Genomic DNA, 23,945 nt, shown 5'->3' on the forward strand with positions numbered 1-23,945 from the left:
GGGAACCTGTGGCTCGTGAGCCATATATGGCTCTTCCAGTGACGGCATATGGCTCCCAGACAATTTAGAGTTGAAAAAAAAATCAGTTTGGAACTGATTTTAAAATACTTGTGATATTACTTAATAATACTGTGTCATTTTAAAGTAAACAGAAATTAGTTTTGAAGATAAATTTCACGGGTCACGCCTGCATGAAGCTCAACCTCACCACGTATGAACCAGACTACAAGGCCATCAGCAAAAGCATGCAGCACCAGAAGTCGCATTAAAAGTAAGACATATTTAATTTATTATACGTTAAAAATACTATATGGCTCTCAATGAAATATATTTAGAAATATTTGGCTTTTATGGCTCTCCCAGTCAAAAAGGTTCCCGACCCCTGTTATAATCCCTTGTTCATCAAGACGTCCTTTTTACTTTGATGTCTCAACAGCGTGACGGAGACCACGTGACGTGAGGGTTCTGCCTTTGTAGTGAGGGTTGTGAGTTGACGCCGAGGAGGGGGGAGGAGGCGCCTCGCCCCCCCCCCCCATGTGGAGTGACGTCACCCGCTAATTAATATAAATGAGGGGGGAGGGTGTCCGTTTGGAGGACGTCACCTGCTCATGAGTATTAATGAGGGGGGGGGGGGGGTCCATGTTGAGGACGTAACCTGTTCATGATTATTAATGAGGGGGAGGGATCCATGTGGAGTGACGTCATCTGTTCATGATTATTAATGAGTGGGGTTGTTCGATGTGGAGTGACGTCACGAGCGTTGCACACAGACATTCTTGACTCAAAGTAGGTAATAATAAGGGGGGGGGTGTCCATTTGGAGGACGTCACCTGTTCATGATTATTAATGAGGGGGAGGGGTCCATGTGGAGTGACGTCATCTGTTCATGATTACTAATGAGGGGGGCTGTTCGATGTGGAGTGACGTCACGAGCGTTGCACACAGACAATATTAGCTCATCATAGTAGGTAATAATAATGGTGGGGGTCCATAGGGAGGACGTCACCTGCTCATGATTATTAATTAGGGGGGCTGTTCCATGTGGAGTGACGTCACTTGCGCATGCTTATTAGTGAGGGGGGGGGTGTCCATTTGGAGGCCGTCACCTGCTCATGAATATTAATGAGGGGGGCTGGTCGATGTGGAGTGACGTCACGAGCGTTAATGACAGACATTCCTGGGTGATTATAGTAGGTATGTCATCCTTTTTAAATGGGCACGGTGCTTTTTACGAATGTGTTGAGTTTGTGTTTTGTTATTTATGCACAAAGCAGGATGCTATAGGCTGCTGCGGGCCTACATTGCCAACAGATGGCAGTGCAGACAAATCCATTGTTGTGCTGTACTATGCTCCGGCATCTATGCACCCCACCTTCACCAAGCCGGACTGGCCAGCGAGGTGATTTTGTTATCGTCTCCGTCAGGACGCGAATGATGATTATTGTGTTGTGTATTACACGCATATAGGACCCATGCGTAACAGAGAGAGGTTCTCGCCTGTCAACATTTGGCCGTTCACCAGCATGGCTCTGCTATTGATGAGACACTGAATGTGAAAACCGGGCCCAGAATGTACAGTATTCATGATGAACCAATGCTGCTGAAGCTATACGCTCCCAGAAGGCCGTGTGGCTGATGGAATGTTTAAAAAATAATACTCATTATTACATACTCTTTCTTTCGGTAAAGTGACAGGAAGCCCAGGTTATTTCGGTAAAGTCACGTAGGAATAAAATATTTTATTTTATTTTATACCTACGTGACTTTACCGAAAGAACCAACGAGTATGGATTCGTGCAGTCACGAAAGCTTCACATCAAGATACTCATATTATTATTTGACCATACTTGACCACGCTGTTCAGTGCGAGTTGCTGAATGTGGCAGGAAGCCCAGGTCCTGGGTCAGATATCGCTCACCGCCGATGACCGCCGTGGCTGGGAATGGAACTGAGATGGCCTATTTTCATTGTGCAGTGTGCTAACCACTGCGCCACCGCTCCGTCTGGACGGTTTGAAGGGAAGATGAAGGTTGATGCATCCGTTGCTCGCCCTCTTCAGTCTTCCCCATTCACCCCGTTACCCCAACCACGCTGCCACTCACTCCTCCTCACCCCCACCAAAGGCAGAGAACCCCCGTGTAGCCTTAACAGACTGTTGGGGCAAGTGCTGTTAGCGAGCATCTATGAAAGGCCAGCACGGCACACGAGGGGGTGGGTGGTGAGCACCACGCCTAGCCGCCTTTGTCTCCCCAGTGGCGATATTTACACACCGCAGAAGGTACTCAATTGAGGCTGAGTCGACCTAGAGGAGGCCCAGAACCCGTTCACAGAATTGTTATTGGTGTTGGCCGTGAGCGGGAATCGAACTCGGGTTCCCGGGTTCGTAGTGCAGCGCGCTACTGCGCCCTCCCCCCCTCGTCACCCCACCTACCACCACCCAGACCCCCACTAGTCATCCTACCATTCACCCCTCCAATCCCGAACCCCCACAACACTCACCGTAAACACTCACCCCACATGCTCCACCACTCAGCACTACCACTCAACCACTCACCAGTCACACCAAATACTCACCCCCACCACTCACCACCCTGCCCCTCCTCACCACTGCCTAGGGCTGCCACCTTCCGCACCACGGACCAACCCCGGACACCTTTCGTAGTCGGCCCAGGGCTATGGAGACTGTGCAGCAAACTGAAATAAAGTCCAACGCAACGCCGCCACATATCGGCGCAATTCAATTCCTACGACCCGAACACAAATTCCGAACAACCGGACTGTCCGATCAAACCTGGACAGGTGGCAACTGCATCACTCAACCTCCCCGCGCCCCTACCCGATCCCCCCTATAACCCCCCCCCCCCCCCGCCAACACCAAGCCCCACCACAGACAGCAGCTGGCCTGGCTGTGTGTGTGTGGTTGTGAATATCGGGATGGATTCCTGGGAGGTTTTGGAATCCACAAAATCCTGCACTTGGCCGGAATGCGCTTCTCTCTCACCGAACATGCCCATTCATGGCCGCCGCGGCACGAAGGTTCATAATTGCCGGCGCGTGCCAGACTGTGCTCATTTGAATGGGCGTGGGAACGGCCCCCCTGCACAATCTACTTTGAAATTATATCCTTTCTGGGGGGCCCCCATGCCACGCTATGCCTTATTGCCCCCCACCCCTACCCCGAACTTCACCACCATTCCCGCGCCCCATGCACCAGCAACTTCAAAACAGAGATGAGTGGAATCGAAATCGCTTGCCATTTAGATTTGCGATTTCACTGCATTGCATCCCAATAACACGAGACGCGGTCAATTCACGTTGGGCACATATTATAAACGTTACATCGCTCAAGTAATTCGCATGCATTTTGCCCCCTTCTCTGCTTTTGGCCCGAGATCTTCTGTCGCTGCCCTGGCTGCCATTCATTCTGTCATCAACCCAAACTTGGACTTAAACCTGCGTGTGTTCTCTTACCCACCTGGCGCTGCTGCTGTGCACAAGGCGGTGTGCAAGTGCCGTTAGCGAGCAGCAGCGGCACCTACGACGGCCGAACACGAACACGGGGACGTGGGTGGCCACAACACCACGCCCAGTCATCTTTCTACACCCATCGGGTACTCATTTGAGGCCGAGTCGACCTAGTGGAGGCCCAGAATCGGTTCAGATATTCGCCACCGTTACTGGTCGTGAAGGGGTAGCACAGAGCGCGAACCGCTATACGATACGCAGTCACAGGTAACACTCCACCTGTACAGACTCACAATCATGTGTAACAACACACCTGTATGGGAGACAGGCACACCTGTCGTGCAGGTAAACACCCCTTGGTTGTGGGTTTGGAGGTGTTGGTCTAAAGCGTTGGTTCGTAATCTTTACTGTAGCCGTGCACCCCTTTGGTTTTCAATCGTTGAAATAAGGGGCCGTCCATAAATGACGTCACGCGATTTTGGACGATTTTTGACCCCCCCTCCCTCGTCACACGGCGTCACAAAAAGTCAGACCCCCTCCTCAAATATGACGTCACAAAGCTCTGCCCCCCCCCCCCAAAAAAATATAAAACATGCTTCAAATCGCTTGAAACTATTGCCATTGTAGTGCGTATTTAATGTGGCGCTGCACTCTGCTGTTGTAGGATAAAACATTAATTAAAAAGTATATTTAATTAAGTAGAACGTGTTGTCTATATTTATTTAAAGTTGCGCATTTTAATGTGATGTCACATTTCTCAACCCCCCCCCCCCCCGCAGGTGCGTGACGTCATTTATGGACGGCCCCTAGTGTATGATGTTAACACAAACACATCGGCTTTATGGGACAAATTAGTTGTACTTACCTGCGCGTGCTTAATTTGTGTTTCGATTTTATTACCTTCAATCTGGCCACGTCTCGCACCCCCAGGTTTAAGAGCCACTGGTTGGGGGACGGGGCAGAACCACAGCGCCCTCTAGCGGTCAGCTGGGCAACGGCATCGTCCACTCTTCACACTTGGCCCATCCACCCCTCATCATTGCACATCGCTGGTTGTGTGTGTGGAGGGGTGTTACGGAGGGGCTGTATACAATGGGATCAGATGGGAAAGAAACACAGTGGGCGTGGCTATGTCGGTGCACGGGCAGGTGCTCCCAGCGACGTCCGCATCGGGCAGCCTGGGGGGCTGACTCGGAGCTGGGATCCCCCGGGGCCCCACCCCTCAGCGGGGGTTTTGGTATAAAAGGGGATGAGCCGGAGGGCTCAGGAAGAGATGTTGAAGCTAACCAGTGAAGATCGAAGATCGTCATAGATAGAGCCCTGGACTCCCCTGGATCGCCGCCCTTGTCAGGGCCGGACAGGATCGAGCCAGCGGCGTGGTCCCGAAAGCCAGAGCCGGTGCTCTTGTAAGAGCTGGTCTGGGACTCCGGGTACCGTGAGCCCGACTTACCAGTGTCGGGCTAGCTAGCCTTCCCTAGCCCGTTAGTGGAGAACCCAGGGGTAGGCTAGGCGTAGCTAGAAGTGTATCCCCAGTTAGACGGGTGAGGGGGCCGATACCCCCTCCAGTGTTGTATGTCAGTGCTGTACTGTACCGACACGGAATAAATACGTGTGCCTCCAACCCCGGTGTCAAAGTCTCCTGGAACACTATTACATGTGTATAGGCGCTTTGTGTGTTGGGTTGGGTGGGAGCGGTGGCATAGCGCCTCGCGCGCTGCGCTCCTAAACCCGCGACCCGAGTTAGCGTCCCACTCACGGCTCAACATCGGTGGACGGATATAGAGGGAAACTACCCGCTGTCGATCGGCTTCAGTCTCGGTGGCGAATTTCTCGGTTCAACGACGATTCCGGGGCTCGTAGGGTTGGTGACGGGGCCGAGCGGTGGCGCGGCGCTCGCCGCTTGCTCTTGCAGGGCTTTCGCGGTTCGATTCCGGCTGTCGCTCTGGTTAATACCGCCGTGTGCATTCACAGCGAAGAATGCATCGTGCCAGATGCGATCTCTCTCACCCTTCCGGATCACCATCGTCATTATCATCATCGGCCTTTGCGTCCATCACGCTGCCTCTCACGAGCGGCAAGGGCGTTGAGCACGTGGTGATGCCAGCACTCAGGGTGTGAGCACGTGGGTGGCGGCGTGAGCACGTGGGTGGGGTGTGAGAGCACGTGGGGGTGTGAGCACGTGGGTGGGGTGTGAGAGCACGTGGGGGTGTGAGCACGTGGGTGGGGTGTGAGGGTACGTGGGGGTGTGAGAGCACATGGGGGTGTGAGCACGTGGGTTGAGGTGTGAGCACGTGGGGGTATGAGCACGTAGTGATGCCAGCACACAGGGTGTGAACACGTGGGTGGTGGGGTGTGAGCACGCGGGGGTCTGAGCACGTGGGTGGGGGTGAGCACGTGGGTGGGAGTGTGAGGGCACGCGGGGGTGTGAACACGTGGGTGGAGGTGTGAGAGCACGCGGGGGTGCGAGCACGTGGGTGGTGGTGTGTGAGCACGTGGGGGTCTGAGCACGTGGGTGGGGGTGAGCACGTGGGTGGAGGTGTGAGAGCACGCGGGGGTGTGAACACGTGGGTGGTGGTGTGTGAGCACGTGGGGGTCTGAGCACGTGGGTGGGGGTGAGCACGTGGGTGGAGGTGTGAGGGCACGCGGGGGTGTGAGCACGCGGGGGTGCGAGCACGTGGGTGGTGGTGTGAGCACGTGGGGCTGTGACCACGTGGGTGTGGTGAGCACGCGGTTTATTGCAGCAATGATAGAGTATTGCAAACCACAGACGCGTCTTGAATGGTTACCAACGGAATATAAAACACAAAAACTGTTTAAAACACGTGCTGCACCATTTGATTTAAGCCTCTCAACAACGCCACGGTGTGGTTGGAGAGCTGGCGCAGTGGTGAGCGCTCCGCACCTTGAACCCAGGCGAGCGAGCCGGGTTCAACTCCCGGCTGCAGCCGACGTCGATGGCGAGTGACATCCGAAGCGAGTCCTTGGACCCGACCCCATTCACCAACCGCCCGCTGACTGGCGTGGTGAAGTTACAGTTTGGGAGAATTGCAATAATCAGCAGTGGATTGAGAACGGATGTACATTATGAATTTATTATACAACACCACGTGAAATGTACAGCGATCAAAGTCTCGTTCAGACGCGGTCGACAAGAGCGATCGTCATCACGGTCGTGGCGGAGGCTCCGCGTAGAGCCCAACGCCGCAGAGGGGCCTTCACAGCCAACGGTGGAGTCCAGGGTTGGGGGGTTTTGGGTCGGGCCACGTAAACTATCCGGCCCCGAATTTGTGTCGTCAAGTCCCCGCACCGCCCGACACGGCCAAACGAATTCAATTGTCGCGCGGCGTACACAGGCGTCTCGCGGCGCGCCGACCAGCGACGTTCAAGAACCAAACCTCCTCGCGGCCGAGTCGCCCTTCGTGTTCGAGATGCGGCCGTTCGGCTTGCGGCCGCGCCGACGCAGCAATCGGGGCCGATGCTGCGGGAAGTCGGAGCAAAATCCACAACGTTCGGGAGGGAAAAGCCATCCGGGGGGTGCCACGATTCCATTCAAGAATCGATTTTTTTGCACCACCGCGTTTGCGTTGGTTTCCCGTTTGTACCACCTCGTCTGCTCCATCCACCTAAATGCAACATCAGCACTCGTTCGCATATCGTTTACGTAAAAATTGATTATATCGATGCATGGCGAACCTCAAGTCATCAGCAGTGATGAACCTCTGCGTCTGTAGACCCCCATTTGTTGTCCACGCTTCTCGCCCAGCATGTCACCGAGCAGAAAAAAAGTATAACCCGTAAAAACAAAGTTTTTCACTATTAATCCTTTATATGCGTGGCGGCTAGAGTCCTCTCGTCCTCTGGCTTGAGATGGCTGCCACCTATGGGTCAGATGATTGCATTGCACCATTAAGCAATTGGTAATTAAATATTATATTTTTGTCCTAAAAAGTGTAAAAAAAATTTTAAAAAATGTTCACGAACATTAATTGTCACGCACAACGAGTCTGTGTGGAAAATGTCAGCTCGATTGGATCACGGGAAGTGGATTAAAAAACGACCGAAAGATTTGCACGGTCCTAAGCAAGCAAGCGAACTTAATATAAAGGATTTAAAAAGACAAATAACCATCGTGCGTTGGATGGCTTTGCATCGAACCAAGAAGAGAGAGAGAGTCGTTGTCAATAAACACGTGGCAATTCACCAGCACTGGTTCAAGCAAGCCCGGCTCTGCTGGTGAGACACCGAATGTCGAAACCGGTGCTTTCTGCTCGCGTTGAACCAATGCTGCTGATGAGATGCACTCACAGAAGGCCGTGTGGCTCACGGGATGTGTCAAATATTTTTTTACGCGGAGGGGACGGACACGGTAAGGTGGCGAATTGTCAGTTTATTGATTCTGTTACTTAATCGAATCGCCATGGTTACCACCATGGTTACTGCTATAACCATGGCGACTGCTAGCTATTACCAAGGTTACCGTTCCTTCGAACTACGCTCCTTGATTCCTCCGCCCGTGTCGAGGACTCGGTCTCTAGTAGACACGGACCGTGTCGTCTCAACCGCCACCACCACCACCACACTGCAGGTCACCAACAACCCACTCACCAACGCACTCACCAACCCACCCACTCACCCACCCACTCACTCACCCACTCACTCACCCACGCTTCTCTTTCCGCTTCTTCCCCGGCACTCCGATGGATCCCAAGGAGGGCGGTCCTAGAACTCCAAGCTGCCTCCACTGGGCGCTACATTAATAAAACAACATTCAATATACTTACCTCTGGTAAATATCAATATCAATTTGGTGGGTCTCGCGGGGGAGGGGGGGGTGGGGCAGTGCACCCAGCAGCAGCGTGAGAGTCAACCAGCAGCTATAGTCACCCTTTTTCCCGCACCTCCGATTAGCACGGTTGGCTACGACGTGCGGCGCGAAATAAGTTCAACGTGCCCAACGTGCGTGTCCCTCTTACGATGCCACCCGGGGGTCGGATTATCTGGAGGCGCACGATTCGTCCCGTTATCCGTGATTTTTCGTGAGTGATGAACACACAGACGTCTGGAACGATTTTTCAGATAGCAGGATAAAGGGGGGGGGGGGGCAGGGGGGTGATTCGCACGCCGATGTGGTTTTCTGGTTGTACCGCTCTGTGCTGCTCAACACGATGTCCGACGTTTCGCTCCACCCAGCGGCTCGCGTCCTCCCAACGCCGCGTTCCAAACCCACCGAGTCCTCCGCAAGGCTCCCTCCGCGTCTCCGTGCTGGTCGACGGCCGCAGCCCCCTCCCCCCGGCCCCTCGGCCCCCCCTCCCCGCAACTCCCCCCCACCCCACCCCCACCCCCGCCCCTATGTGCCGTCGCTGAGCACGTTGAGCAGCGTGTCGGGGTCCATGCCGAGCTGCGAGGCCATGCTGCGCACGTCGAAGCCCAGCTGGGTGAGGAAGGCGATGGCGCTCACCTCCTGGCCCGTGAGCGCGTCGCGCAGTGCCGGGCAACTCGGGTTGCAGTGCGGCCACGGGCAGCTGTCGACAGCGCGGAAGGCGCAAGGCGCCGGGGCCGCCGGGGCCGCCGCCGCCCACCGCTCCGCCGGGGTGGAGGACGAGGCGCTGGTGCTGCTGCTGCCACCGCTGCTGCTGCTGCCCCCCTCGCCAGCGACGCCGCTGCCAACGGCGGGCGGTGACCGTTCCGCAGCAGGCTGCTGCTGCTGCTGGGTGCCGTTTCGGGACGCTGCGTGCTGGAGGTTCTGCTCCCAGCACTGCAGGGCGCGAGGCAGCGTCAGCCCCTTCACCTGGACGTCAGCCCAGCCACTAGGGAGCGGGGGAGGGGGTGGACAGGGGGGGTAGAGGGAGGGGGAAGTGTGAGAGGGGTGGGGAGAGGGGGGGGTGCAGCAGAAAGCTATCAGCCAACTGCACCGAGCTGGAGGAGGAGATGGAGGTGGAGATGCGGTGGAGTGACGTGAGAGGAGGTGGCGAATGGACGTTCGTTGAGAGAGAGAGAGACAGAGAGACAGGGAGAGAGAGACAGAGAGAGAGAGAGACAGAGAGAGAGAGACAGAGAGAGAGACAGAGAGAGAGACAGAGAGAGAGACAGGGAGAGAGACAGGGAGAGAGAGACAGAGAGAGAGAGACAGAGAGAGTGCGAGAGTGGCCCAGGCGACGGGGACGGGCGATGAGCATCAGCTGCGAGCCGCGAGCAATATCTACAGCGCAGCATTGACAGCAGCAGCAGCAGCTGCTGTACCACGCCAACAGTGAGGATTTGAATTTGTCATCCACAATTTTATCTGTGATTGTGCAATCGGCGTCGCGTCGTCACGAGACGAAGAACCCGTTGGGAAATGTCGCACAACAGCGACGCGACCCTTTTCCGCGTTAGAGATCGGAAGTGGATGTCGCAGAGCTAGCTCCGAGGCCCCCACGAGTGACCTCTGGTCCACGCAGGAGGGAGTGGCACTTGCCACCCACACTGCCACCGAGAATAAAAGCGACTACGTTGACAGTCAAACCGTTATTTGTAATTATTAGTGTTGACTTTGAGCCAAAATTAAACCAAAAACTAAATGCATTGCGATGGTTTGTTTTGCGCAGTCATTGATACACGGGTCGACACCGTCAACCCAACTCAATGCACTTTGAGAACCCGGTTCTAATCACGGGCAGCGGCTGAAACCCGTATACGAACCCAGGGTCCCAGCGGTGCCGGCTGAGCACGCTGACCTCTGACCTTTTTCTAAAAAGGAACCCAATGAAGATGATGGTGTTAGTGATGATGATGATAGTGATGATGATGATTGTGATGATGGTGATGATGATTGCGATGATGATGATGATTGTGACGAAGGTGATGAGGATTGTGATGATGATGATGTTGCTGCATCGCAGACGAGTCTTACCTGCTCGTGATAAGCGTGTGAGCGAGGCACGCGGGAGAGAAGACTGCCCTGTTTAAACAAATACACGGCCACACAGAGATACACGACAAATATCAACGGGCAGCTAAACAAATGAACGCACGTTACAAATGCTACGGGCCCCGCACTTTCAAGGGCCCCGCGCTAAATGCTTTCAAGCTATCGATTCCGGTTCAGTGATTCTGCACTTGCTCTATTACTACAGTACTATACCGCCTTCAACTTTTATGAACGACTGGGTGTTTCAGGTTAGCGATTTGTCGTATTTTCTGTGGCTGTATAGCAAATTAAAAAACACAATTACTTTACTATGCAAGTAAAACAATTGTGTTTCAATATTTACGTGTTTTTTGTAATATAGGGCATCTTTATAACATGTGCTGCAGGGCCCGCACTCGCTTCATCCGGCACTGGGTGGGATGGAAGCACAGCGGAGTGGGTTCTGGGTCTCTCCCTCGCACACAGCACGCTGGCGCTGACTTCTCTCTGGGCACTCCGGTTCCCTCTACAACGTTTCAATCGGTCACCTTTTCCTGATGACGAACGCTTGTGTTGAGATCGAAACGTTGTCGTTTTTTGTTATTTTCTTTGAACCTATCCACGTGATTTTCTTGGTTCTTTCGGTAAAGTCACGTAGAAGGGAAATAATAAAATAATAAATATTAAACATAATACATTTTTTTCCCTTCTACGTGACTTTACCGAAAGAACCAAGAAGATGAATCCCTGCAGTCACGAAAGCTTGAAATCGAAATCTATCCACGTGACTTCACCGAAAGACCCAAAGAATACGAAATTGATAGCTTGAAAGCATTTTGCGCGGGTGGACCTTGAAAGTGCGTGGCCCGTAGCTACTACATATGTAGCTACTTTTGCTACGAGGATAATCCGGCACCGCACACGACGCATGACATAGGCATGTTCACGCGCGAGCCGCTGCCTGTCTCTGCAGTGCCTCGCGTGTATCCTTGCCGCCCGGGGCCTCGCTCCCCGGCCCGGCCGCCAGGGGGCAGCGGTGCCACTCGCAGCCCTCGCCTCAACAACTCCGTTGCGCCTTCGCGGATGACAGAAGCAGTGCCCCCCCTCCCCCCTCTATAACGTTTCGGGAAACGGTCCTTCCTCAGAGCAGAGCGTCCATCCAAATCAGCCAGCACTGGCCCTCCCTCTACCCCTATAACCACGCCCTGCGAGGCCACGCTCCCCGACCTGTCGGTGAACGACCTCTATTCGGTGGTGGACTACGCAGTGGTGGAATATTCAGGGGTGGACTACTCAGTGGTGGACTTTTCGGTGGTAGACTACTCAGTGGTGGACTATTCGGTGGTGAATAATTTGTTGGTGGACTATTCGGTGGTGGAATATTCAATGGTGGAATATTCAGTGGTGTACTACTCAGCGGTGGAATAATCTGTGGTTGACTATTCGGTGGTCGACTATTTGCCAGTGAACTATTCAGTGGTGGAATAATCTGTGGTGACCTATTCGCTGGTCGACTATTCAGCGGTGGACTCATTTCTCGGTGGACCATCCGGCGGTGGCCGGCGCTGTTTGTGCGGCCACTCACGGCAGCGGGTGGAGGGTGGCGCGCAGCTCCTGTCCCAGCTCGCGCAGGTAGGGCAGCTGGTCGCCGCCCCGAGTCGGGCCCAGCAGCTGCACGTTGTCAGCGGTCAGCTGGGCCTCGTCGAAGAGCCATTGCGCCACAAACACCGGGGCTGGAGGGGAGGGGGCAGGGGGAGTGGGTGGAGGGTGACTGGGTAGGTGAGTGGGTTGCTGAGTGGTTGGGTGTTTGGGTGGGTGGGTGTGTGGGGTTGGTAGGCGAGTGGTGTGCGTGTAGAGGTGTGCGTACAGTTGGTGCTCGCTAACAGCACTTGCCCCTACAGTCTGTTAAGGCTATATGGGGGATCTTTGTCTTTGTACAGTTGGCACAGTGGGGGGTACAGCTGGTGGTGCATCTGCGAGTCATCTCGGCCAGCCAACCCATGGCACCTGCTGGGTCTGTCCCGTGACCTCATGTCAGTCAGCGAGCCTTCGACGCTTCACGTGGCCTCAAAGTGCACCTGGCCTGGCACAGGCGCCATGGTGATGTCACCATCAGTTCGTGGCGAATGGCGGGTATTGGTACAGTTGTGTATACAGGTGTGCATACAGGTGCGTACAGGTGTGTACGGGCGTTTTTATAGATGCGCGTACAGGTGCGCGTAGGAGTGGGTGTAGGTGAGCACACTCACTGGCGAGCGTCTGGAAGGTGATGAAGCCAAAATAACATTTCCACTCCTCCCCCGGGGGGAGATGCAGGCGGCACCGCTCCGGAACCGATCCGTTCCAGAACCTGGGCACGGCGGGCAGAGAGCACGGGCACGTCAGGTGAGTATTCTTGGTTTTTTTCGGTAAAGTCACGTAGGTAAAAATTTTAAATTAATAAAAGTAAAATTAAATAAAAATCACGACGTTTCGGAGGCAACACAAGCTTCCGTCTTCAGGTGGAACCGTCACAGCCACGACAGCTGTATCAAGTAAATGAGAGATTACAAGAGCTACCACTCCGTATATATAATGGTTGAAGAGGGGAAGGGCCAAGTACGGCACACTTTTTTTATTAATATGGTAAGGTGAGGCTTAAGACTAAGAATAGACTGCATAACAAAAGCTGTCGTGGCTGTGACGGTTCCACCTGAAGACGGAAGCTTGTGTTGCCTCCGAAACGTCGTGATTTTTATTTTATTTGACTTTTATTAATTTTAATTTTTTACCGACGTGACTTTACCGAAAAAACCTAAGAATATGAATCCTTGCAGTCACGAAAGCTTCAAATCTAGAATTAACGTCAGGTGAGGTCACCACGTGAGCGCGGCTGTGACGTCACATGCCCGTGACCCCGTGACCTCGCCCTCACCGGACGGCGTGATGCATGGAGTGAGCAGGTGAGGTCACCACGTGAGCGCTGCTGTGACGTTACATGCCCGTGACCCCGTGACCTCGCCCTCACCGGACGGCGTGATGCATGGAGTGAACGGGGGCCCCCGGGCCGCAGTCCGCCCCGGGCCGGACCCCCCCTCCGCAGCCGGGGGCCGCTCCGCTCCCCCTGCGCTCCACGAACCATCCCGAGTCGGCGAGCCCCCTCAGCTGGGCAGGGACCCCTAGGGCACGGAGCTGGGCGGCCATGCTGTCCAGGTGCAGCAGCACTCCCGTGCCCCCCGCGCTGAGCCACACGTGGAAGACAACAACAACAACGACAACAACTCAGATTTTTCTTTTTTAAACAGAATCAGAATATTTAGTTACACTGGATAGAATCCGATGGGCTCTTCTTCACAAGCGTCACAGGTGTCACAACAATGAAGAACGGCGAACAACCACATCAACAACAGTAACAACATCGGATGAAGGTGGTCTGGAGTTAATGTTGCGGACGAGACAGCGCTGGGGCGGATCTTGAAAACTCGACGGAGCATCGGAAACGGCCGCGGACGGCGCTAAGAAGGGCGCCCTGCGTGCAGGACACTGCCATCATCATCCACCATAATATACTCATCATCATCATCATCACCATAATACACTCATCATCATCATCATCACTATAATACACTCATCATCATAACCACCATAATACATTCATCATCATCATCATCACCATAATGATACACTCATCATCATCACCACCACCATAATACACTCATCATCATCACCACCACCATAATACACTCATCATCATCACCACCACCATAATACACTCATCATCATCACCACCACCATAATACACTCATCATCATCACCACCACCATAATACACTCATCATCATCATCACCATAATACACTCATCATCATCACCACCACCATAATACACTCATCATCATCACCACCACCATAATACACTCATCATCATCACCACCACCATAATACACTCATCGTCATCATCATCACCTTCATCATTACCATCATCGCCATCACCTTCTTCATTACCATCATCATCATCAACCATAATACACTCATCATCATCATCACCACCATAATACACTCATCATTATCATCATCACCACCTTCATCATCACCTTCATCATTACCATCATCATCATCACCATTGCTATCATATACTACGCCTCATAACACAACGTTTTAATGCGCTGCACGTGAATAACGAGACGCTTAGGAGAGACAATCCACGCAATAAAAACCCGACAACAACAACAGCAGCAGCAATGATGAGAACTACACTCGCGATGGATGGAGGCAGCATGAAAGTCCCAACCGTGATCAAAGCCACGCGTACTAAATCACAATCGTGGCACAGCTGACGTCCAGCCAATGGGTAAACCGGGTCGGGCTTTCCAGATGGATTTCAAAGCGCCGCTGACAGAGTCACAACAAACTTGAGGGCCGCGTTGACGGGAGAAGATGCAACGAAAGCACCCCCCCCCCTAGCCCCCAAGGATGGAGCGGAGCTCGCTGGAGACGGCAGCAAGAGACGGGGTAGAGGAGCACGCGGATTGGAGGTGTCGCCAGGCATGCGCGCGAGCAGACGCAGCGGCTCGCTCGCGTCTCCGTGTCCCCACGCGAGAGAAGGGAAAAAACGCACGTGCAAAGCCGTGCCGGATGAAGCTAGCGCGGGGTCTGTAGCATATGTTATGAAGGGGCCCTAAGCCCCCCAAAAAAAACGTAAATATTGAAACACAAAATTTTAACTCGCATTGTAAAGTAATTTTATTTTTTCATCTGCTATACAGTGAAATAATACGAAGAATCGCTAGCCTTAAATACCATGTCGTTCGTAAAAGTGGAAGGCGGTATAGTACTATAGTATTATAGCAAGTGCAGAATCACTGAACCGGAATTGATAGCTTGAAAGCATTTAGCACGGGGCCCTTGAAAGTGCGGGGCCCGTAGCTACTACATATGTAGTAGCTACTACATATGCAGCTACTATGTAGTAGCTACTACATGCAGCTACTATGTTGTAGCTACTACATATGTAGTAGCTACTACATATGCAGCTACTGCATATACATCTACTTTTACTCCTAGGATAATCCGGCACTGGTGCAAAGTCGTTCTGACACGTCCCATCAGCAGCGCGGCGTCGATGGAGAGCGTCGTCGCAGCAGAACGGACTCGAGACAAAGCAACGCCGTGGAGCGCATTGAGACGAGCGAGCGGGCGGAGGGGCCGTGAATGTACGTAGTGTGGCGGCGGGGGGCAGGGGAGACTAAGCACGGAGTGGCAGCCGCGGAGACGGAGCGGTGGGCTGCTCGGTGGGGCTGTGGCGCCATCCAGCAATGGGAATGTCACGGTTGAAGATGTTTGTCGTCGTCATCATCATCATCACACCGCTGTTGACGTATTGAATTTGTTTTATCGTTATAATGTCCAACCCGTGCCACCACCACCAACACCACGCGCTACCAAAGACAAATATCCCCCGTATAGCCTTAACAGACTGTTCGGGCAAGTGTCCGTTGAGGGCCGCACGGCACATGAGGGGGTGGCTGGACCAACACCAAGCCCAGCCGCCTTTGCCCCCCCGAGTGACGATGTTTGAGGCCGAGTCGACCTAGGGGATGGGTCCAGGACAAATTAAGACAATCGTCACCGGCGTTGGCCGCGAGCGGGAATCGGAACTCGGCTCGCTGGGTTTGGAGCACGGCAGCTCCCCACCACCAGCAACCACCACTCACTCACCTGCTGCCCGCCAGCATGATGGTGCGCGCGTGACCCATCCCGTGCCTCACCAGCTCCACCACCACCTCCCGCAGGATCCGCGCCCCTAGGAACGCGTACCCACCTGGGGGCGAGGGGGGAGGGTCGGCACGGGGGGGGGGGCACGGGAGATGGACACACGCCCAAAAGGGAATTTTTGAAAATGAATTTTATTTCATTAACCAATGCAGCAGTCGCTCAACCAGCCCATTCCAATAATCACATCAGCTGTTTGGACAAATGATCGGCCACTTGAACCAATGAACCCACTGCTCAAAATCAGAGGATCAATAAAGCACCCAGTCGCCCGAATCATCCAACGAACACAAGCGACCGATCAACCATTCAACAAAAAGGCTCGACCCACCGAGCAACCGATGAATGAATAAACCGATCCACTCATTGAATTCATTAACCAATCACTCAACCAACAAGTCACGCAATCCATATCCACGAATCGATTGGCCTCCGAGTGACCCACTCAAATCGGCTACTCAATCCACCCGGCGCGCACGGAGCCGAAGGCGATTTTGAGTTCCAGCCGGGTGACCCACGCGAGCGTCGGGGGGGGGGGGGGGGTCACGGGCGGGGGGTCGAGAGCGGCACGAACCCCTCCAGATCACGGAGGCCTCGAGACTCGGTGAAGGCCGTCGCTGCGGCGGGGAACTCACCTCGACTGGAGCGCGGCGCGTTCCCGCTCCACACGTCGCTCGAGCAGTACGGCACGAAGCTGCAGCAGACAAAGACAAAGATACCCCGTGTAGCCTTAACACACCGTTGGGGCAAGTGCTCTTAGCGAGCAAACCTATGAAGGCCGGCACGGCACACGAGGGGGTGGGTGGCCAACACCACGCCCGGCCGTCTTTGTCTCCCCAGTGGCGATGCTCACATCGCACCAGGGACTCATTTGAAGCTGAGTCGACCTAGCGGAGGCCCAGCGGGAATCGAACCCGGCTCGCCAGGCTCGTAGCGCAGCGTAGCGCTAACCGCTACGCTGCTGCTGCACACACACAAAGATAAAGATACACCCCCCCCCGCCCGTTTGACACGGAGACTTTCTGGCTGGGCAGTGATGTGGTCCAGAGGCAGTGCGTTCACCGCTTGTTGTCGAGGTCCACTTACAATCTGGTGGGCTGTCCTGATTAATGCCGTGGGTGTATTCACCGTAAAATATGCGCCTCGTGCTTCAGAGTGGATGTCAAGAATCCCCTCGCGTCACCGAGAAGAATATAGCGTTGCTTGCCAGCATCATCCAAATTTGGCAAATTACAAAAATTCCGTTGAACATGTACCAGGCTTTCGCGACCAATATTATCGATAATACAGGAGTGTTTTGGGTTAGATCGCGTAAATATATAAATGTGTCGTTAAAGCCGCCACCACCCGACACGGCCGATTAGTAAGGTTTGTTGCATAAACAGAGCATGCCAATTCGTTACTAGTACAGCACACCGGTGCGTTGGAGAGAATCTGGCCATCGCCTGATGATGCTGATTGTAATTACTGGCAAAACGTCGTACTCAGATTGTAAATGTTGTGGCTTGGCTCTCCAACACACCGGTTTGCTGTACTAGTGACGAATTAGCATGTTCTGTTCACGTGACAACCCTTACTAATCGGCTGAGTGGTGGCAGGTTTGACGACACATTTATATACCCCCCCCCCCTCCCGTGTCGACTTTTAACAGACCGATGGAGCAAGTACCGAGAGCGGGCACCAACGAAGGTTCCGGCACGGCACACGAGGGGGTGGTTGGACAGCGCCTCGCCCGGCCGACTTTGTCTCCCCATTGCTGGCATTTACACACCACGCCAGGTGCTCACTTGAGGCTGAGCCGACCTAGGGAAGGCCCAGGACCGGTGCTAATTTATCATTTGGGACCACACACAGCAGCAGCAGCAGCAGCATCGCCCCTCTTCTGTAAAAAAAAAAAATTTGGTAGGGCCCTCCTGAAAGCGAGTCTTGAGACTCAGCCGCCCAAACCCCCTCGCCACTTACACGGTGTTTGCGTTCCACCAGTGCGGGTTCTCCTCGGGGCGCGGAGACAGGATGCCGTTCCCTGCAGCCGGAACCACGGGGGAGAGGAGGGGAACCACGGGGGGAGAGGGGAACCACGGGGGGAGAGGGGAACCACGGGGGGAGAGGGGAACCACGGGGGGGGGGAGAGGAGGGGAACCACGGGGGGAGAGGGGAACCACGGGGGGAGAGGGGAACCACGGGGGAGAGGAGGGGAACCACGGGGGGAGGGGAACCACGGGGGGAGAGGGGAACCACGGGGGGAGAGGGGAACCACGGGGGGAGAGGGGAACCACGGGGGCAGAGGGGAACCACGGGGGGAGAGGGGAACCACGGGGGGAGAGGGGAACCACGGGGGGGGGGGGAGGAGAGGAGGGGAACCACGGGGGGAGAGGGGAACCACGGGGGGGGAGGGGAACCATGGGGGGAGAGGGGAACCACGGGGGAGAGGGGAACCACGGGGGGAGAGGGGAACCACGGGGGGAGGGGAACCACGGGGGGGAGGGGAACCACGGGGGGAGAGGGGAACCACGGGGGGAGAGGGGAACCACGGGGGGAGAGGGGAACCACGGGGGAGAGGAGGGGAACCACGGGGGGAGGGGAACCACGGGGGGAGAGGGGAACCACGGGGGGAGAGGGGAACCACGGGGGGAGAGGGGAACCACGGGGGGGGGGAGAGGAGGGGAACCACGGGGGGAGAGGGGAACCACGGGGGGGGAGGGGAACCATGGGGGGAGAGGGGAACCACGGGGGGAGAGGGGAACCACGGGGGGAGAGGGGAACCACGGGGGAGAGGAGGGGAACCACGGGGGGAGGGGAACCACGGGGGGAGAGGGGAACCACGGGGGGGGAGGGGAACCACGGGGGGAGAGGGGAACCACGGGGGGAGAGGGGAACCACGGGGGGAGGGGAACCACGGGGGGGAGGGGAACCACGGGGGGAGAGGGGAACCACGGGGGGAGAGGGGAACCACGGGGGGGGGAGGGGAACCACGGGGGAGAGGGGAACCACGGGGGGAGAGGGGAACCACGGGGGGAGGGGAACCACGGGGGGGAGGGGAACCACGGGGGGAGAGGGGAACCACGGGGGGAGAGGGGAACCACGGGGGGGGGAGGGGAACCACGGGGGGAGAGGGGAACCACGGGGGAGAGGGGAACCACGGGGGGAGAGGGGAACCACGGGGGGAGAGGGGAACCACGGGGGAGAGGGGAACCACGGGGGGAGAGGGGAACCACGGGGGGAGGGGAACCACGGGGGGGAGGGGAACCACGGGGGGAGAGGGGAACCACGGGGGAAAGGGGAACCACGGGGGGAGGGGAACCACGGGGGGAGAGAGACAAAACAGACGTCACATCACAGCGATGTCAGCGTGCCCCTGAAAGTCTCTTCAAAGTTGTTTTGATTCGGATTAAGGAGGGGTTGAACTATGCAACCCAGCCCTGCACCGCCTCACCTCAACAACAATAGCGTCACCAACAATAACAACAACAGCGACGATAGTGTTACCAACAATAGCGTCAACAACAATAACAACAATAGCGACGATTGCATCAACAACAACAAGAGCGTCAACAACAAAATCAACGCCAATAGCAACAGAGGAGCAGGGTCTGTGCACGTGCTGTAGCGGCTGTGGTGGTGGGGGAGGTTTCGAGTGCGTAGCTGCTGTACACTTCCACACGATGATGATAAACCACTTCGTTGAGCTATCATCGCTTCGGGAAAAGAGCGATTTCGCTCCGTGGGGCCTTATCTGGTAAAATAACAATTGTTTTAAGTTTAGTTTTTAGTTAGACTAAAAAAGTGTATCTTCTTGGTTCTTTCGGTAAAGTCACGTAGAAGGGAAATAATAAATAATACAAATAAAACATGATTTTATTATATTATATTTCCCTTCTACGTGACTTTACCGAAAGAACCAAGAAGAATATGAATCCCTGCAGTCACGAAAGCTTTAGATTTAAAAAAGGTTAGTTAAAATAAAAAGTTTCGTTTTTTAAAGTTTAGTTTGTGGAGTTCTTTTCCACATCTGTCCCTCGACATAAAACATTTTTTGTAGCACATCCCATCAGCCACACGACCTCGTGGGAGTTGTCCACCGTCGCAGCAGCGCGCATCATTGTTGCTTCGACACGCGCAACGCTGCGGAAGACGTCTCGGCTCACGGCGTCTCGACTCACGGCGTCTCGACAGCAGCGGCAGGCGTCGCCGCAACAATCACTGCTGGTGAACCGTCACACTCCACGTGGGGGTTGGTGGCGTGGGGGGGAGATGAGGGCGAAGAGGGTGGTCACGTGGCACCCACTCCTCCTCCTCCTCCTTACTCACCTGTGCGCGTGTGGGGCCAGTCGGCCGAGCTCATGAGATGATGGAGGGACGCGAATCGCGCATCGCAGCTTTCCCTGCTGTGGCAATACCAGCCTCCTGTGGGGGCGGGGGAGAGAGGGGGGGGAGAAGGGGGGAGGAGAGGGGGGGGGAGAGGGGGGGGAGAGGGGGGGAGAAGGGGAGGGGAGAATGGGGGGAGAGGGGGGGGGAGAGGGGGGGAGAAGGGGGGGAGAGGGGGGGGAGAGGGGGGGGAGAGGGGGGGGGAGAGGGGGGGAGAAGGGGGGAGGAGAGGGGGGGGGGAGAGGGGGGGGAGAGGGGGGGAGAAGGGGAGGGGAGAATGGGGGGAGAGGGGGGGGAGAGGGGGGGAGAAGGGGGGAAGAGAGGGGGGGGGGAGAGGGGGGGGAGAGGGGGGGAGAAGGGGAGGGGAGAATGGGGGGAGAGGGGGGGGGAGAGGGGGGAAGAAGGGGGGGAGAGGGAAGGAGAATGGGGGGAGAGGGGGGAGAAAGGGGGGAGAAGGGGGGGGGAGAGGGGGGGAGAGGGGGGGGAGAGGGGTGGAGAAGGGGGAAGAGGGGGGGGGGAGAGGGGGCAGCGTCATCACCAAACGAGCAGCGAGGCATCGGTGCTTGTCTCCTGTTTACAGCCCTGAGCCAGCAGCGGAAATTCCACATTCCTATGGCGGGTGCGAGTCGTTACATACTTATGTATGTGTGTTGAACTTCTTTCGCACCGTACGTAGCCAACCGCGCTAACTGGAGGTGCGGGGGAAGGACAACAAACTAAACACAAAAAAAACAGTTCTCAAGAAATTAGTTTGTCAATCTAGATGATGATTTAAAAGTGCATAGCTCCAGTGGCTTTCTAATAGCGGAAGGAAGAGCGTTCCAGACGGCCATCTGTTAAAACGCGCCGCAATGCGGTGACCGCCTTTGTTCGACCACTCGCCAAAAAGCCGCCGCTGCTGCTGCGAGAATTACCGGAGTTCACGTGATGATCCTTGGACTGACGCAGAATGGTACTCGTTTTACCGAACTCGGAGTGACGATGATGGGCCGAGTCAACCCCCTCCCTCCCAAACAGGGATTTTGACTCTAGATTTGAAGCTTTCGTGACTGCAAGGATTCATATTCTTAGGTTTTTTCCGGTAAAGTCACGTAGGTAAAAAATTAAAATTAAAAAAGTAAAATTAAAATAAAATTTAAATCACGACGTTTCGGAGGCAACACAAGCTTCCGTCTTCAGGTGGAACCGTCACAGCACGACTGCTGTATCAAGTAACGTCGTGATTGATGATTTTATTTCTATTATTTATTTATTCTTATTTTTTAAATTTATCTTGTATTATTTATATTTTACCTACGTGACTTTACCGAAAAAAACCTAAGAATAGGGTTTTTGACCTCGCGACCTTTCCGATTGCCGCTCCTCCGCCGAGCCACGCGGGCGGATAAACCCATTAGGGGGAAGAGACTTAAATTCCTCAGCAACTCAAAGCGCCTTACATCTCATCCCGCGGGTAACCCCCCCCCCCCCCCCACCTCCCACCCCCAGTGGCAGCTGGCCCTTTGCAGCACAACACGTGCGCATGCAGTGCCGGGCCTGCAAACAAATAGACGCAGAGTCTCGCACAGAGACCCCCCGCCCCCCCCCCCCCCCATTTACTGACATCGAGGCAAACGTACAACCCACGGTGACCCAGAGACCCACTACAGGAGGAAAGATCAGGGTTGAGGTCACGGGGTCAAGGTCGAGCGTGCGATGGGACCGGCGGCCTCCTCACCTTCAAGGAATATCAGCCACCGCTTGCTGCCCTCCGACTTGCGGATATAATACCTGTTTGCAGGATGGGGGGGGGCAGGGATCAGCGGTTAAACAAGCTGTCGTTGCGGGGGTCTCCAGGGACTTTGTTCTGGATTTTAGGGTTAAGGAATTAGGGGATCGTATTCAGAACACACCCCCCCCCCCACCACCACCACCAGGGAATGTTGGGGACTGTCAGCGACCGGCCGGGGTATGTCGGAGACCATCAGGAACTATTGGGGCCCATCAACGGGCATGCTGGTCAGGGGCCAGCATAGTGGGGGGGGGGGCGGGGGGATAGTGGGGGGGGGGCGGGGGGATAGTGGGGGGCGGGGGGGATGGTGGGGGGGTGGTGGAGGGGGCGGGGGGGATTGCCGCGCACGCACCCGGCGGGGCTGCCGTCGTTACAAGTGGCTTCTCTGCCGCTGCCGAGGAATCGCAGCCGCATCGCTTCCGCCCCGCGCTCCGCCGCGCCGCCGCTGCCGCTGCCACCACCGCCGCCGCCACCGCCGCCGCCGCACGCGTGCAGGGAGCGCGCCAGGCTGCCCAGCTGCGCGCTCAGCCACTCCGCCGCCGGCTCCCTCGGCTCGCGATCCGCGGCTTTGCCTGCCGGGGGGCTCTTCATGACCGGTGCAGCCGCGCCAGCCGATGCCACCTTCGCGGCAGATGCCGCTTGTCGAGAATGTTGGGCCATTCCACCGGGCAGCTTCGGAGGTCTTTGCTGATGATGCTGCTGCTGCTGCTGATGTTGCTGCTGATGATGATGATGATTCCAAGGGTCCATCCTTACACCCCCGGCCCCCCCAGTCCCCACGGCGCCACCGGGCCCCCCGGCGCGGTTTAGGGCCTGCATGTCCTCCCCGCCGCTTGGCCCGTGCTGCCCGTGGCCGCGTGGGGGCCTCTGGTCTCGGTGGCGCCGCGCGGCCACGTTGGGCCCTCCCCGCCAGGAGGTGCGGCGAGGATGAGGCCACGGGGACGCGGGGCCCGAGGGAGCCGCGGGGGACCCGGGGAGTGGCGCGGGGAGAATCGCGAGGGCCACGAGCAGTGGCCAGACGCGCGGGGGAGACATTGCCGGGGCCTCCTGCTGCTGATGATGATGCTGATGATGATGCTGCTGCTGCTGTTGATGATGCTGATGATGCTGCTGCTGCTGCTGCTGATGATGATGATGCTGCTGCTGCTGCTGCTGCTGCTGATGATGATGATGATGATGCTGCTGCTGCTGCTGCTGATGATGATGATGATGCTGCTGCTGATGATGATGCTGCTGCTGATGATGATGATGCTGCTGCTGATGATGATGCTGCTGCTGCTGATGATGATGATGATGATGATGCTGCTTTTGCTGCCGCTGCTGCTCCCAAGAGCTGCAGCAGGCGGTGGACGACAGACATCAGCAGCAGCATTAACAACAACCATCTTCATCGCCATCAGTGTCGACAACATCATCAGCAATAGCACAACCACTAGCATCACCATCAACAACATAAACAGCAACAGCACAACCAACCATCGTCATCAGTATCATCATCAGCAACAGCACCACCATCAGTATCAACAACAACATCATCATCATTAGCGCAATAATCATCACCGTTAACAACAGCAGCACAATCATCATCATTTCCATCGGCGTCAACAGCACATTCATGACCGTTAGTATTACCTTATACCATCATCACCACCAAAACACCATCAGCACCACCACCACACATCAGCACAATGTGGACACGAATCATAC

At 55.6% G+C, this 23,945-nt stretch overlaps 1 protein-coding gene across 1 annotated transcript; it reads right to left on the reverse strand.

The window, feature by feature from the left end:
- Positions 1-6,349: 6,349 nt before the first annotated feature.
- LOC133345257 (palmitoleoyl-protein carboxylesterase NOTUM-like) lies at positions 6,350-23,321 on the reverse strand. The gene is made up of 11 exons (XM_061555864.1): positions 22,591-23,321; positions 22,185-22,237; positions 20,411-20,506; positions 18,065-18,125; positions 16,738-16,796; positions 16,049-16,151; positions 13,362-13,574; positions 12,604-12,704; positions 11,940-12,087; positions 10,358-10,405; positions 6,350-9,272 (listed from the first exon to the last, which is right to left on the reverse strand). Exons 1-11 carry the CDS (start codon positions 23,271-23,273, stop codon positions 8,813-8,815), a joined length of 2,025 nt encoding a protein of 674 aa, XP_061411848.1. The 5' UTR covers positions 23,274-23,321; the 3' UTR covers positions 6,350-8,812.
- Positions 23,322-23,945: the final 624 nt, after the last annotated feature.

Source organism: Lethenteron reissneri, chromosome 3 (genome assembly GCF_015708825.2).
Source record: "Lethenteron reissneri isolate LAM-NWPU_2019-01 chromosome 3, ASM1570882v1, whole genome shotgun sequence".
In the NCBI taxonomy this organism is placed as follows: Eukaryota; Metazoa; Chordata; class Hyperoartia; order Petromyzontiformes; family Petromyzontidae; genus Lethenteron; species Lethenteron reissneri.